This window comes from Atta colombica, unplaced genomic scaffold (assembly GCF_001594045.1).
Source record: "Atta colombica isolate Treedump-2 unplaced genomic scaffold, Acol1.0 scaffold174, whole genome shotgun sequence".
Lineage (NCBI taxonomy): Eukaryota > Metazoa > Arthropoda > Insecta > Hymenoptera > Formicidae > Atta > Atta colombica.
Window position 1 is genome coordinate 270,231 of NW_017259265.1, and position 15,380 is coordinate 285,610.

A 15,380-nucleotide genomic window follows, 5' to 3' on the forward strand; every position below is an offset into this window, starting at 1 on the left:
CTTGTCCTACAATGGAATAAGTTGTTACAATTTATCTACTGGTAGAAAATTTTCAGTATTTAAAGACAGATACAAATCAGAAAGAAATTGATCTCATCTATGTACTTGAAGCAAAATGCGTGGTCATTCATTAATTTAAATGTATATATTAGTACGGAAAAAAATTGCTAAACAAAAATTGTAACTTACCTCAGTCTCTTCCTTAATAAATAAATTAACATATTTTAACATCTTACTAGATGGGACCATTCCGAAGATTGGTTTATACCATGCTGTAAAAAATCTATAAAATCCAGAGAAAGATATATTGAAATTTTACTCGACGATTTGGAATACGAATATATGAGCGGTTATATAATTGATGAAAAAAACTTACTACCTACGGCGAGTTATCTTGTATTCGTTTGGGAAACTATTGGCATGATGAAAGGACAAATGCATACAACAATACCGATAATTTTTCAAGATGTAAATTTTATTCATGCTATCCATTTATCGAAACATAATGCTATACAATTAAAAATTATAATTCAAAAAGGTATTAACAAGATAAGTTAACATAAAAAAATAGTAATAATTGTAAAAATTATGTGTATAAACGAATATATAAAAATATTACAGATGGAAAATTTGAAATAACCGAAGAAGATAGAGTTGTTGTGATAGGAACAGTGTACGAGACGTCAAATCCCGAAATGACTTCGACAGATCTATTATGGGAGAATGATGAAGAAGAACATATGACTGCTCAAGATATCTACAAAGAATTGAAACTGCGCGGTTACCAATATAGTTGCTGGTTTCGTGGATTAAAGAGTGCCTCTATATCAGGCAAAAAAGGACATATTATTTGGAGAAATAACTGGATAACGTTTATAGATGCCATGTTACAGATTAATACTTTAGGATATGATACTAGAGATTTGTGTGTTCTTACGAGTATCCAAAAATTAGTGATCAATCCCATGCTTCACAATCAAAAGTTACGAAACAACACAAATGATGTAGAAGGTATAACAAAAATAAAAAATCGTAATGCTTCATTTACTAACAAAGAGGCAGATTTTGTTTGATACTGAAATATAGTATAAATAAAATCTCTATTACATAAAATATATTACACTTTAGATGTCTTCAGAGATGTCAAGGTTTACGGATTATCGCTATATTGTAATCCATTACTAATGTCAATTCTAGTGCGCTCCTCGCCCTGATAAAATGAACGGCAAGATTCAAAATATTGGCATTTATAATAGATTACAACATGATGATAATTCACAAATTTTTTGGTACCTCTAAAGATAATACCCATGAAAGTCTCAAAATTATTTTAGATATCTTATTACAGAATTACAGGTACAAATATACAAAGAGATAGACATGATTACAGCTGGCGGAGTAGAAATACAAGGTCTTAAAGTCACTCAAATTACTCGCCAGAAATTAGCTCAAGATGTTGTTACCGAAATATATACATTTGTAGCTCATTGTGATCGCGCTCAGATTTGTTTATATGAAGCAATTCGAATAGCGGTGCAACTCGCAGTGGAAAATCATCAAATTGTCAAAGTGAAAGCTGTCGAGCTAGTGGAAGATGAAGATGATGTTGCAGTAGAATGTCTCTCATCTTCATTGCTAGTTAAAGCATTCGATGAAACTCCATTGATACAAACGAATATCACTTTATTAACATCGCCGAATCGTTTCAATCCAGCAGACTTATCGCCAAATATTTCAATCGAAGATTTCAAGAAATCATCTATAAATGACAAAGCTCTGATAGTTGCTGGATTCAACCTTTTGAGCAAAAAACAATCTTCGTTAAAGCGACTATTATCATTTCTAAGAGAAGATGGTTACTTGTTAACGCGTGAAAAATGTAACGTAATTGACTATAAGAAATATTTACAACAATATGAATTAAATGTTATTCTTGAAAAGCGCACTGATAAAGAAATGATTGTGCTTCTGAAAAAAAAATTTTCTGTGAAAGAAAGAATTATTGTCTACATAAACAATGATAACTTTAATTGGCTAGAGAATTTAAAGCAGCTTTTGAGCGATGAGAACAAGCTCGATAAGAATAGCAGAATTATAATTGTAGGAGAGGGAGATTTTAAATGTGGTTTATTAGGTTTTATTAATTGCTTAAGAAAGGAATCAGATAGTGAACGTGTTAGGAGTGTATTCGTTCAAGACGAAGAAGCTCCTAAATTCTCTCTTCAAGATCCTTTTTATGTACAACAATTAGAAAAAGATATGACCATTAATGTATTGCGAGCTAATAAAACTTGGGGATCGTACAGATATTTAAAATTAATGCAATCCGAAGCCAGACCTGTATCTACCGCTCATGTTTGTCAAATGGTACATACAAATCTTTTCAAGACATGTCGCTATCATTGTAGTAACATTATATCTTATCTTTTAAATGCAAAATTTTACATAACAGAAAGTTAAATACTCATTCATGAAGTTTCTATTAAAAATTCTGTTTTATGTACACAAAATTTTGTTCCTTCATAGGTTCGGGGTGATTTAAGTACATTCTGTTGGATAGAAAATAATCGATCAATCATGTTTCGTCGTGAGGATTTAGTGCACGTTATCTATTCATCTCTGAATTTTAGAGATGTAATGTTTACAACTGGTAAATTAACATCTCATGAGGCGATTTTAAAAGGACGATTATTTCAGTCTTTTCCTCTTGGAATGGAATATGCGGGATGGGATGCTAATGGACAACGCGTAATGGGAATTTGTGATACTGAGTAAATAATATCCCAAATTAGTATGAAAAATTATAAAATTAGTATGCAATATCATAAATCAAAATTGAAACTAAATGAAAATTATTCCTTCTAGTTCTATAGCAAACGTCGTTGTAAAAGATAAAGATCTGTGTTGGAAAATACCCGACGCATGGACATTTGAAGAGGCGGCAACGATTCCATGTGTTTACAGTACAGTTTACATGGCCTTATACATTTATGGAAAAATGAAAAAAGGCGATAAAGTACTTATACATTCTGGAACTGGCGGCGTTGGACAAGCAGCTATTCATCTCGCTCTCAACGAAGGATGCGAGGTGTTTACTACCGTAAGCACGGAAGATAAACGGAATTTTATTAAAAAAATGTTTCCCATCATTTCGGATGGACATATTGGAAACTCTCGAGATATTAGTTTTGAACAAATGATAATGCAGCAAACAAAAGATCGCGGAGTCGACATCGTGTTAAATTCATTGGTGGAAGAAAAATTAATCGCATCCGTTCGGTGTTTGGCGCAAAACGGTCGTTTTTTAGAGATTGGCAAATTTGATTTTGTTTCTAATAATCCTTTAAGTAGGTGCATGTTTCAAAAAGGTATTAGCTTTTATGGAATTATGTTGGAGAATATATTCACTGGTAATCGCAAGTATACGGCCCTATTGTCCAAAATGATAGCCGATGGTCTAAAAAATGGAACAATCAAACCATTTCAAGTACTAAAAATTTTTCCTAAAACAAATATCGAAGAAGCTTTTAGGTACATGGCGAATGGAAAGCATATGGGAAAGGTATGCTTATACTGACTAATAGTAACAAAGAGTAAATAAATTTATTTATAAATATCTTTATATAAACTTATTTCACATACCTATATTGAACACTTTTAAAATATGATTATTTTTCTAGATAATGATAAATATTCACGAAAAGGATGAACCTTTTAATAAGCATATTCTCGCATATCGTCGCTATTATTGTCTCAGAGATAGGAATTACATTATACTAGGAGGTCTGGGCGGATTTGGCTTAGAATTAACCGACTGGCTTATATTTCGTGGTGCCAGAAATGTCATTCTGATTTCAAGAAATGGAATAAAAAACGGTTATCAACGTATGAAAATTCGATTATGGAAGTCATATGGTGTAAACGTTTTGATTATCAAGAATATTGATGTTGCTGATTTGAAAGATTGCGAATATCTTTTACGAACTGCGGAAAAAGAAGCACCGGTAGATGCAATATTCAATCTTAGTGTAGAGCTGAAGGACAACGTCCTCAAGAATCAAACAGCAGAAACATTTGCAGTACCCTTCCAACCGAAGGCTCGAGCAACGCAAACGTTGGACACACTTTCTAGGAAAATCTGTCTGAAACTGCGGCATTTTGTAGTATTTTCTTCTGTTTCTTGCGGCAGAGGAAACGTTGGACAGACTAATTATGGTATGGCCAACTCCATCATGGAAAGAATTTGCGAGAAGAGAGCGGAAGAAGGATTACCTGGATTGGTGATTCAGTGGGGAGCTATTGGTGACGTGGGTCTTATCGGAGACGTGCAGAAGAACAATAAGGAAATAATTATCAATGGCACTTTACGGCAAAAGATATCATCTTGTCTCAACGAGCTCGATAAGTTCTTACTTCAAAGCTGGCCGATTGTGAGCAGCATGGTTCTAGCTGAAAAAACAATGAGATGTGGAAGTCTAATAGAAACAGTTGCTAATATTTTAAGTAGGTATTCCTACGGAAACTTTTTTATGCAAATACTTGTATTTATTTATTTGCAGTTTACGAAAAATGCACTATAATATGGATCATAATAATTTTTTACTATATATATTATTATATAATTATTATACAGATCTAAGTAACATAAAGGCTATAAATCCAAATTCATCTTTGATCGAACTTGGAATGGATTCTGTGATAATCATAGAAATCAAACAAACTCTGGAACGAGAATTTAATATATTTTTCACAGCAAAAGAGATAAGAAATCTTACTTTCGGGAACTTTATAAAGATGTCCGTTTAATATTCGAATAAAAATGTATGAAAATACTTATTCGAATATACTTCTTTTTTACTCGTCAAGAAACAAATTTAATGTCCACATACCATAATGAATGACGCGCTCAAGATATCTTATAAAATGTTTATAATATTATTGTGATGTAACCGAATATGGCGCTCTATCAAATAAATATTTATAAATAAAAAATGGGGTAAACTTCTGAAAGGGTAAACTCTTCGATTTTATTATCGATTACTACTATATTTTGGTATGCTAATTACAAATATGATCATGAAAATTATCGACAAGATTCATTTTGACAGTCATTTGCTGCGCAATCTGGCTAAGCATCCTCTTATTTAGAAGCACCTCCTTTGTTTAGGAACGCACGACTTTCATGCAAAAGCGATTCCCACTTCATCTTTTCCCTCGTTGCTTAGAGGTACACGAATTCCGTGCAAAATGACTTCCATTCCACCTCCCTCCTCCTCTGTCAAATAAGAAAAACTAAGTCAATGTGTAGTATCGGCGATTGCTTCGCGTGTAACAAAATACTGGTGTATGTCTATTTGTATAAGCATTTATGTATAATGCGTAATGAGGTTTATTTATCGTTAAATCACGCATAATGAACGATCATGCATTGACCTTTATTAATCAGTTTTTCATTAATTAATATTATGGAAATTACAAAATAATAGAGAACTTCTGTATTCAATTTAACTCGTTTTATTGTGTTATATTTATTATTCACATATGTATCTGTCAATACATATTTGCTTACTAAATTATGCAATTTTGTTTCTATAACATAAAATTTTATCTTCACATTCCATTTTAAACTTCACATTCATTTTTATTTAATCATATGAAGCATAAATAAATTACGAATAAACATAAATATGAAATTATTGATTTTTATGATATATATATATATAAAAAAAACATTATTATATTAAAATAATAATAATTAATATAATAATGTGTATACTCGTAATTTAAAATACTAAATATTTTATAGCATTTCTATTCTTAAATGACACATGATAATTAATATTTTTGAATAATACTTAAATAGTCTTTAAAACAAAATAGTTTTACGTCCCTTAGGCATGGAGTGACATCAGAGTGATGTTTACCCAAGCCAGGGAGAAAAGGTCACATTGTGGTTAAAGACTTCAGACCTATCAGTTTCATTTCATTTTTACTAAGAGAGACTAATTGATAGATATCTGAAAAACAATGCCCTTCTTACTCGGCCGGTGAACTCCTCCCAGTACAGGGAGGGCAGATCTATGATTTGAGGCTTTGGGACAAGGAAATTAATTACACTAATTCAGTGAACTATCTAGGAGTAGCTCTGGATCCTAAGCTGAACTGGAAAACACACCTTGAAGATAAGAGCTCTACATCTCTATGTGGGCTTGTAGACGAGTCATGGGCTGGAACTGGGGAAAAAACCCAGGCTACACAAAATGATATTATTACCAAGATTGACGTATGCTGCGATTGTCTGGTGGCCAAAGGAGAAGGTGGAAGCAAGAAACTTGCTCAAAAGTCTTCGAAGTAAGATTACTTTCAAAATAATTTTTTTAAATAGTTTTAAGAAGAATGCAATTCTTCTAACTTCTTTGATTGAAGGTATTGATTATGTAACGTGTTTCTATATAGATGCGAAATGTGAAAAATTAAAATTTCTTCTTATTATCCTGCACACAAAACTAGCTAGGCACGATAAACGAGTGTTTACCTAATATATTTTTCTGCGAGATAACAAACTTCATCATTTACCAAGAGCATTCTAATCGCTTTAAAAAAAAACGTAAATCATTTCTTTTCATATTGAAACTCCTCTAACGATGCATTTTAGATCAACAACGATAGGACTTTATAAAAATCGTAAATCTTGCGCGACACTGCAACAATTGCATCCTAGACAAAGGGTACGCTCTTTTTTCGAGATATAAATAGAGAATTCGCAGAAGCGTAGGGCCAGAACGAAAAACCAAGTAACTTTTACTCAATGTTCGTACATCAATTTATAATCGTGACCATGCTGTGTGATCGTCTTCGCACTCCGTACATCTCTTGCCCTAGTTGTGGGCTCCGCAGTTGATGCCACTTTTTTACTTTAAAGCCTAATGTAAGTCAACTAGTAATAAATTTGTAAAAATCTTAGAACAAGGTTAATCGCTATAATAATCTATCCAAATCATCTGTCTCAATTATCAATCCTCTCTCTTTTCCTCACAAATCTTGAGCGTTCATCTGCTCCAAGAATTCGTCAATTCTTTCTTTTGCAATCGCGAATCTTGAGTGTTCATCCGCTTCAAGTATTCGTCGATTCTTTCCCTTTCAAATCTAACAACATTTCCAAATCGTTCTCCTTGAATCTTATATCTTCCCTAACTGAGCAATTTCCGCTCTGGTAATATTCTCATCTGAGCTCGGATGGTTTGGACTAGAAATCACCACGCGGGTAATAGGAAACGTGAAAAGAGCGCAGCTCTAATAAGGCGTTCCATTATTGTATCAGTAGAAACAAGGCATTTTATAATTAAACAAGCTCAACAAAAAGATTTTTAGAATACTTTAGATTTTAATTTATATTTTATCTTATTACATATTTTAATTTATTGTTAAAAAATTTTATAATCGACTTTTTATACTAATATTGAAAATGACTCGATCGGATATGAAATGTTTGTTATGTTTGTATGATTGAACTATCATCAAAAGTATTCGTTTAGGCAATTTTTAGCAATTAATATCTTGTTAACTATTGCGAAAATTGCAAAATAGTGGAGGACTTTTCTTCTCTCAGTTTAGTCCATTCTACCTTTATGCAAAAGATTTATTATTATTTTCCAAATACTCTGTATATATGTGTGTGTGTGTGTATGTGTGTGTGTGTGTGTGTGTGTGTGTGTGTGTATTGCATTCTAAATTAATATTAATTAGAATAAGGACAAATATATATGTATGTATGTATGTATTTGCTTTTTACTGTCTTCATGTATAATAAATCATATTTAATTATAATCATATTTAATTATAAGATTCGATCCATTTTCATAAATGTTATTGGTTTCCTTAGTTAACAATTAAATATGAAAGCTTGATAAGGTATGTCATAACAATGACATTTTAAGAATTGGAAAGGATATGAACAGTAGGATACAAATAATATATCTATGAAGTGTGGAACGCGCTAACCTTTTTAGTGAATAAAGAAGTTTCATACTTCATAGATATAACATTATTTGTGCGACGTCTTCTGCGCTTGACTCTTACTGCCCGTGTCTTTTCCAGTTCTTTGATTTATAAGGAGTCTTGGTTAGTTTAATTTGTTATACGGAATGATGTTTTAATGTGTTACTTATCTCACAGATACGTTTTATAACATCATTAAATAACAGAAAATGAAGGGTTGACATTTTTGTGAATGCTGTACAGAGAATATAAAAGACTTTGAAGTCAACATACATCGTCTGTCTGCCAAGGATATTTCAAATTACAATACTTTCTTCTACTAGTGTTTTCATACGTTTGCATATTTGTGACAGTATTCTTTCTCATTCAAATCATATAAAATCATTTAATTAAAATGAGATGAACGAAGAAGTGGATTCCTTATATAATAATGTTGTGATGTGATCGAATGTTACATTAGTAATCGAGCAGTTATTAAATAATGCGATTGCTACATGGATTTGCGTATTTGTTAATAGTAATACAAAACGTCGCATTACTAAATGCACAAGTATATTGGATTTATATAATGTGATGATTTGAATACATCATCTATAACACCTAATTACCTTCAAAGTTCGGAGTAATGCATCAATCAATATGCATGTATTTTTACATATCTCAGAATTGTATATGCGCCGATTTTTTCTTGCACAAGAAAAGATTCAGTATCATATTTCACGAAATAGGTCAGTATTCATAGTCGATTCTTCTATTTAAGACTTAAGTATAATTTTAAGATATCGTAAGTCCAAGGACTGTATTAACATCTTAAGATATTATATTTAAGACGGTTTTGAAATAAAAAATGGACTATGAATACCGCCCCATGTTTCGCGTTTTACAATTATCCTTAAAATTCATGAACCTCTATAGACAGAGAGGCGGAGAAAGATACCGTCCAACTGCATATACCATGTTATCCCTTCCACCATCGAGACACTACCTTGTCTCCAGATAGAAAAACTAATTTTTATATTGCGGTCTGAAATTTCTTAATTCCTTGATTCCTCTGATTCCCCATGTTTAATTTTTCATTATTGTTGCATTTAAATCATTTATATATCTATGCAACGATAATGGTACTTTTTAATCTCTTTGATACTCCTATGTATTTATCGTTTATTTCTCATGTATAATTCGACAAAATAAAAATAATCGCATTGAAGCCAAAACAATAAATGTATGCTAATGTAGATTCGATAGTATAATGTTTAAATAAAAAGAGAGAAAAAAGTATTTTTAATTATATAAAGGAAAACTAAATGATCAACTTCGAATAGTCACAAAACATAAAAAAAAAATTATATATATTAATCCTAATTTATATATTATTTCTCAGCAATTGTTTTTGCAATTGTTTCAAACAAATCGATTTATCTCAAGCTCATCTCATTTAACTGTATTTTTTTTTTAAAACAAGTGCATTCAGTGCCAGGACTGTAATGTAAGAATATGCCTTAGTAAAGCTAACATTATTTCTTCTCTTTTAGTCAAGTCAGCGAAAATGATTTTAACGCTGTTCGAAGCTGACGGTTTCCATGCGTACGACACTTTTGACGCCTCTCTTACGTACAAAGGCAAAGTTTCCTAGGATTTCGTCGTGGACAACTTATATCTTATCAGACAAGCTGACCTCCGACCTCTGCGCAAACAGAGAAAGCATCAGGAGACCTTTAACATCCGATCCTCTCCCTCTTCGTTCGATCATTCGTCGGTCAGTCAGTAACGGAAATACTTATTTAGTCGCACGCAGTGAACGCCGCACGATCTCTCGACTCTCTCTCCACCTCCACCTTCGTCTCCAATCAAGCTGCCGATCCACACCCCGGTTTATCATCCGGGTGGTTATCACGATTTTCACCGCAGGAGAAAGAGCCCAGCCATCGCGTTAACAACAGATCTCGGTAGATAGACCTCCATATAATTTAAAATCAATCCAAGTGAAACTTTCAAATATCAAAAGTGGCGAGAGATTCTGAAGAAGAAAGAAAAAGATTTAAGAAAAATACAGTGTGTGATTGATTAATTAAAAATCGTTCAGGAAAGTTTCTTTTTCTAGTGATGACTCTTTGATACTGATTGATCTACAGGATTTACAAATTAAATCAGTGAAATAACGAGACATGTTTTGATAATTTCGCATCGAGGGATGAAGATCGCCGTGCGGTAGAAGCACTTGATCTCGGAAGGTTTCGCAAATTCTGGAAGCGATAAGGATTGTTCCTGGAAACCATGACTATTAAGGCAATACTATTTCTTGCGTTCGCGTGCGCAGTAACTGCTGTGCGAGGAGGTAATTATCGACAATTTCCGGTACTAACATAAATTGTGGTGTGTATATATTTATTACGACATCCGGTGTTTCATTAATTTATTGGTGTAATCGTTATCGAACGGCAATGCATTTTATGTAGGAAAATAATGATCTCCAAGTAAATCTAATCATATTAGAGACTTCTTGCTGTTGAATTATTTAAAATTAACAATAAATAAAGAAGGCGTAATATAATATTGTGATTTAATAAATGTATAACTCAAAAATATATCAACAATATCTTCTTCAAACAAATCTAATTTTTTAAATACGTTATTTAAATTTATTTGTTATCATTGAAATCTATTTATTAAAAAATTTTTAAGTTTTTAAATGTAATTTATATTGTCCAGTCTTAATATGATCAATATGTTATTTTCCGAATAGAATTTAGTACATAGAAGATAATTAATATAGTGTATATGATATATAGTATAATGTAGTATAATATAGTAAATATATGCGCCAGATGTTTCACATGTGTGAACATTTTTTATGATTTTTTTCCTCGCAGAGATTACTAAGGACTACCCAACGCTATGTGGCCGAACAAAATGCAAGAGTAGGTAACATTTTTATGCAGACACACTCCAGACTAGTACGATCCGGCACTCAGCTATCACATTTCTAGGCTTAAGTTACAATCTCTGAAGTCGTTATCCCACGCTGTATCGTTAAATAAATGAAGATCTGTTTCATATTTCACTCATTCATTCTTTTTTTTTTTGATAAATCATTAGAACAGCACTTTTTAATATTACATTTTTATGATTCTTCTTTATATATCCGAATATTATTAATTTTGAAATACAATAATTCATTTTGTATTTTAATCTGCAAATCAATTATTTAGAGTAAATAAATGTGTAAATAATATCTCATTCATTGCTACGCAAAGCTAACTTTTTAATATAATTAAAAATAGTTTATTTCAAATAATAATTTGTCAATTAATTTAGCGAACTTATCACAAACTATTTCTTTTATACATACATATTTCTATTTTTCTTTCTTTTTTGTTTAAATTAAATATGAATTAATTGCGTGCGTTTGTCGAGATGAAGGACACTGACGTTTATTTTTTAATCGCGTAGATAAGAGAATACGAGGAAATGATAATTATTAAGAAAACAAATTATTGATAGATGCAGTAGAAATATATCTTCGAAGCTTAAACATTTTACTAATGTAGTCAGTTATAATAAATGTTATTCTCTCTGTCTCATTGACTAATTATCTCGTTGAAATATTATTAATATTTATTTTGTCATAATATTCTTATTTCCATTTATAATAATGTTACATTTCTTAATTTCATTTATTAACCGGATAGGAAATGTTCTATCTATGTTTTTTTTAAGTAAAAAAAATCATGATATGAAAGTTTGGAAAATAAATATGCAAAATTTCATTCTTTTCTCTGTTTTCTTTGTAGAAATTAATTTCAAATTATTTAAGAAATGTCGTTATAGAATAATACACGCCTAAAATGAAAAAAAAAACATCCTGTAAAAAAAATATCCCATATATTAACTCTTTGCCAATAATGTAAAATTTTTATCCTTTTCAATCTAGATCTTTAAAATTTAGTGCAGATTTTTGTATTTTGGACTGTTTGAAAAACTAAAAAAAGAATTTTACATACTTGTGAGAGCTTTAAGAATAAATTTTTATTATCAGAAATATTGTATTTTATATATTTTCTACATCTATTAAAATTTACAATCAAAAAATCTATTGTGTCTTTAAAATTCTTTTTATGAATGTTCACTTCTAATTCTTAGAGCTAAAAGAAGATAAAAAATAAGTTAAATCAAGATTAAAATTATAAACAATGTATCTACATTACATTGATAGAAATTACCTGAACTTCTTTAATTAATTTAACTGAAAAACAAACTTTAATTTTATCTCAATTTTTTTAGTTCCATCGGAGAAAAAATTCAAATATCACGAAGATATCCACTACATATATACATATTCTGTGGATGTAAGCACAAATCTGGGCTATCACCCGTTATCATTCAGTCATTCAAGGAATGATTCAGCTCTACACGTTGACTCTACTCTGTCCGTACACTTCAACAGCCCCTGCGAGGGCACTCTAAGAATTCTGAATGCCAGCATCAGCCACAATCGTAGCAAATACAATCCCGAATTTCCGGATCGCGCTGGTTCCGAATTCAAGGCCAACCTCGAGCGCCACGAATTGAAGTTTACTTTCGATGATGGGTTGATCCACGAGCTATGTCCAGATCAACGTGAACCGGTCTGGGTATTGAATATTAAGCGGGGCATCTTGTCGATGTTGCAAAACAGCATGCGACGCTTCGACGTAGACCATCACGGCGATGAGGTGGATGTTCACGGTATCTGTGATACTCACTACCGCCTATACGAGGCCAAGAAAACTAGCCTGATTGTGAAGAAGAGCAAGTATCTGGCTGATTGTCAAAACGGCCCCAAATATTTCTCTATCATGCAGTCGAATCCCTATAGAAGTCCGCGAAAGCAACACCGTCAGCATGGATTGTTCAATTCACGTAGCGATTGCGAAATCACGGTCGATCATAATGTCTATGAGAGAGTAGTCTGTAATGAGGTACGAATACTGCAGCCTCTTTCTAATGGTGACAAAGCTGGCGCTAAGACCGAGTCTCGAATGGTTCTTCAGTTAGTTCAAGAAACAACGGAAATGAGTTCCATTTACAGATTCGAAGAGAATGAAGATAATGATGACGAAGAAAGAGACGAGGATAACTTCGTGCAAGATGTATCTCGTGTTAAGAGAACCACGTTATTATACGATCACGCAAAGACTCTGAAAACTATGCACGGTGAGCTGCGGACTTCCAGAGACTTGCTAAAGAACATGTGTAGGCTTGGAGGCATCGATGAGTTACAGCAGAGATTTTCCGAAATATTCACTAATTTCATTCATTCAGCTCGTTTCCTGGATTATCCTTCACTATCACAGCTGTTCAGCAGGGCTGATAGCATTTGCAAAAACGGGAAGTATGTAACTGATGTTTTTAGATATAATGTTTTTCTGATTAATAAAAAATGGAAATATTAATAATTAAAAAGTAAAATTAAAAATTGTAACAAATTAATTTTATTGGATATAATTTGATAATATTTAAATTTAACTACATCCATTTATTTTTCTTCTCTTATTCAATAGGAAGCACATTATCGCGGCATTGCCATATTTAAGTAGCAATGCCGCAGTGAATGTGATGAATGATTTGATAATGAAGAAATACATCAATCAGATGATCATCAACGATTGGATTGTCACTTTTGCCTTGTTTCCACAACCGGATCACGGCACCATTAAAGCTCTTTCAAAGCTATTAGACTTCCAGCATCAAATTCCTCATGTCCAATTTATTCTCAGTTATTCCACCATCATTCATACGTATTGTAAAAACAATGATCCTTGTATTGATTTAAAGGAAGTAAATGTGTTTCTATCGCATCTTCAAGAGAAAATTTCGCAAGGTTGCGAGCCCAGTTTTCATTCTTCCATCACGACGAAAGAAGTAAGACATTTATAGATTTCTTTTCTCTATTTGTAGTAAAATAAAAGAAAAAAACATATATAAAAATGAGTGAGAAATGAGAAAACAAGATTTTTAATATAATTACAGACGCTAGAAGCTTTGAAAGCGATAGGCAATATGGGACTCGAAACGAAAGACTTGCGAAGAGAACTGAAGAAATGTATAGACAATACTGGTGGATTCTTACCTATGGAAGTTCGCGTTGCTGCCATTGATGCTCACCGTAGACTGCCGTCTTGCGAAGAAACTCGAGATGAATTCTTCCTCAATTATTATCGTAACATGACGTTAGATACGGAGATCCGTATTGCCTCTTATTTACAAGTGATACGTTGTCCTGATTACAATGTTATCAAGACTATCAAGCATGCTCTCAAAGTAGAAGAAGTTAATCAAGGTTCGCTGTATTTCATTTATTATACTCGTCATTAAATAATTTAAACATATAAATTTTTGTCATAATATTTTATATCATTTTTCTCTATATTTTTAGTCGGTTCTTTCGTATGGAGTCATTTAACAAATCTCTACAATTCTGCTTCGCCTACCAGAGTCGAGATCCAAAGTCTGCTGACGGATCGGGACATCGGCAACAAATTCAATAACGACATTAGAAAATTTTCGCATAATTACGAAAACTCCTTTTTCTCCGAAGAGTACAATATCGGCATGAGTTATCAGACGAATCTGATTTTCTCGCCTAAATCATACATACCACGCTCGCTTACCTTCAATGTGACTACCGATCTACTCGGGCAATCTGTGAATCTGTTCGAAATCACAGCACGAATGGAGGGTCTGGAATATTACGCGGAAAATCTCTTCGGTCCAGATGGCATTTACAGTAATGAACGAATTTCAAATCATATCCAGAATTTTCTCAGACGTTTCAGATCGGCATCAGAGAATGAGAACTATTGGGATGGCGTGAAACGGCTACCTAATGTTATTGATAACAATTTTGATAATCCGAAAATAAGTTTCGGTTACAAGGTAATAGAAAAGTAAATAAAATAAAAAATAATTGAATGATAATAATATTATGGTGTCTTGTTTATTATAATATAGATATTCGGGAACGAGTTGATGTTTACGATGTTGGATGGCGATAAGGAAGTGAGAGCTGCATTAGCGAATTTCAATCCCTGGCAGAGGATAAAGCAGTTTCTCGCTATGCAGGAGATTCTCTACGAGAGAACTGGAATGTTCTTAGATTCTTCTTATGTAGTACCGATGGGATCTGGTTTGCCAATTCGTTTAGATCTTGCTGGTTCTGCAGCTTGTTATTTTAAGATCTCAAAAATGCTTAATGATGCTCGACTCTCTGATAATGAATTTCAACTCACTGCCAATATCGCTTCCAGGTTTGTATATATATATACACATACACACACACACACACACACACACACACACACACACACACACACACACACACACACTCTTCATATATATATATA

The 15,380-nt window shown here is 32.4% G+C and overlaps 2 protein-coding genes across 4 annotated transcripts in view; both read left to right on the forward strand.

Moving 5' to 3' along the window:
* LOC108686308 (fatty acid synthase-like) overlaps positions 1 to 4,849 on the forward strand; it is a 15,587-nt gene extending 10,738 nt beyond the window's left edge. Inside the window, exons 10-16 of the mRNA XM_018191553.1 lie at positions 240 to 538; positions 622 to 1,011; positions 1,349 to 2,367; positions 2,527 to 2,771; positions 2,866 to 3,562; positions 3,681 to 4,503; positions 4,634 to 4,849. Coding sequence (XP_018047042.1) covers positions 240 to 538; positions 622 to 1,011; positions 1,349 to 2,367; positions 2,527 to 2,771; positions 2,866 to 3,562; positions 3,681 to 4,503; positions 4,634 to 4,806 — 3,646 coding nt within the window. The 3' untranslated portion in view covers positions 4,807 to 4,849. The remainder of the gene's footprint in view (positions 1 to 239; positions 539 to 621; positions 1,012 to 1,348; positions 2,368 to 2,526; positions 2,772 to 2,865; positions 3,563 to 3,680; positions 4,504 to 4,633) is intronic.
* Positions 4,850 to 9,794: 4,945 nt separating this feature from the next.
* The window catches only part of LOC108686315, a 19,420-nt gene continuing 13,834 nt past the window's right edge, over positions 9,795 to 15,380 (forward strand). For 2 of the 3 annotated variants that reach the window (XM_018191561.1, XM_018191563.1), the window contains exons 1-8: positions 9,795 to 9,944; positions 10,100 to 10,333; positions 10,869 to 10,916; positions 12,280 to 13,369; positions 13,539 to 13,899; positions 14,008 to 14,317; positions 14,414 to 14,913; positions 14,989 to 15,284. In XM_018191561.1, coding sequence (XP_018047050.1) covers positions 10,273 to 10,333; positions 10,869 to 10,916; positions 12,280 to 13,369; positions 13,539 to 13,899; positions 14,008 to 14,317; positions 14,414 to 14,913; positions 14,989 to 15,284 — 2,666 coding nt within the window. In that variant the 5' untranslated portion in view covers positions 9,795 to 9,944; positions 10,100 to 10,272. The remainder of the gene's footprint in view (positions 9,945 to 10,099; positions 10,334 to 10,868; positions 10,917 to 12,279; positions 13,370 to 13,538; positions 13,900 to 14,007; positions 14,318 to 14,413; positions 14,914 to 14,988; positions 15,285 to 15,380) is intronic. The other variant, XM_018191562.1, reaches the window with a different exon arrangement.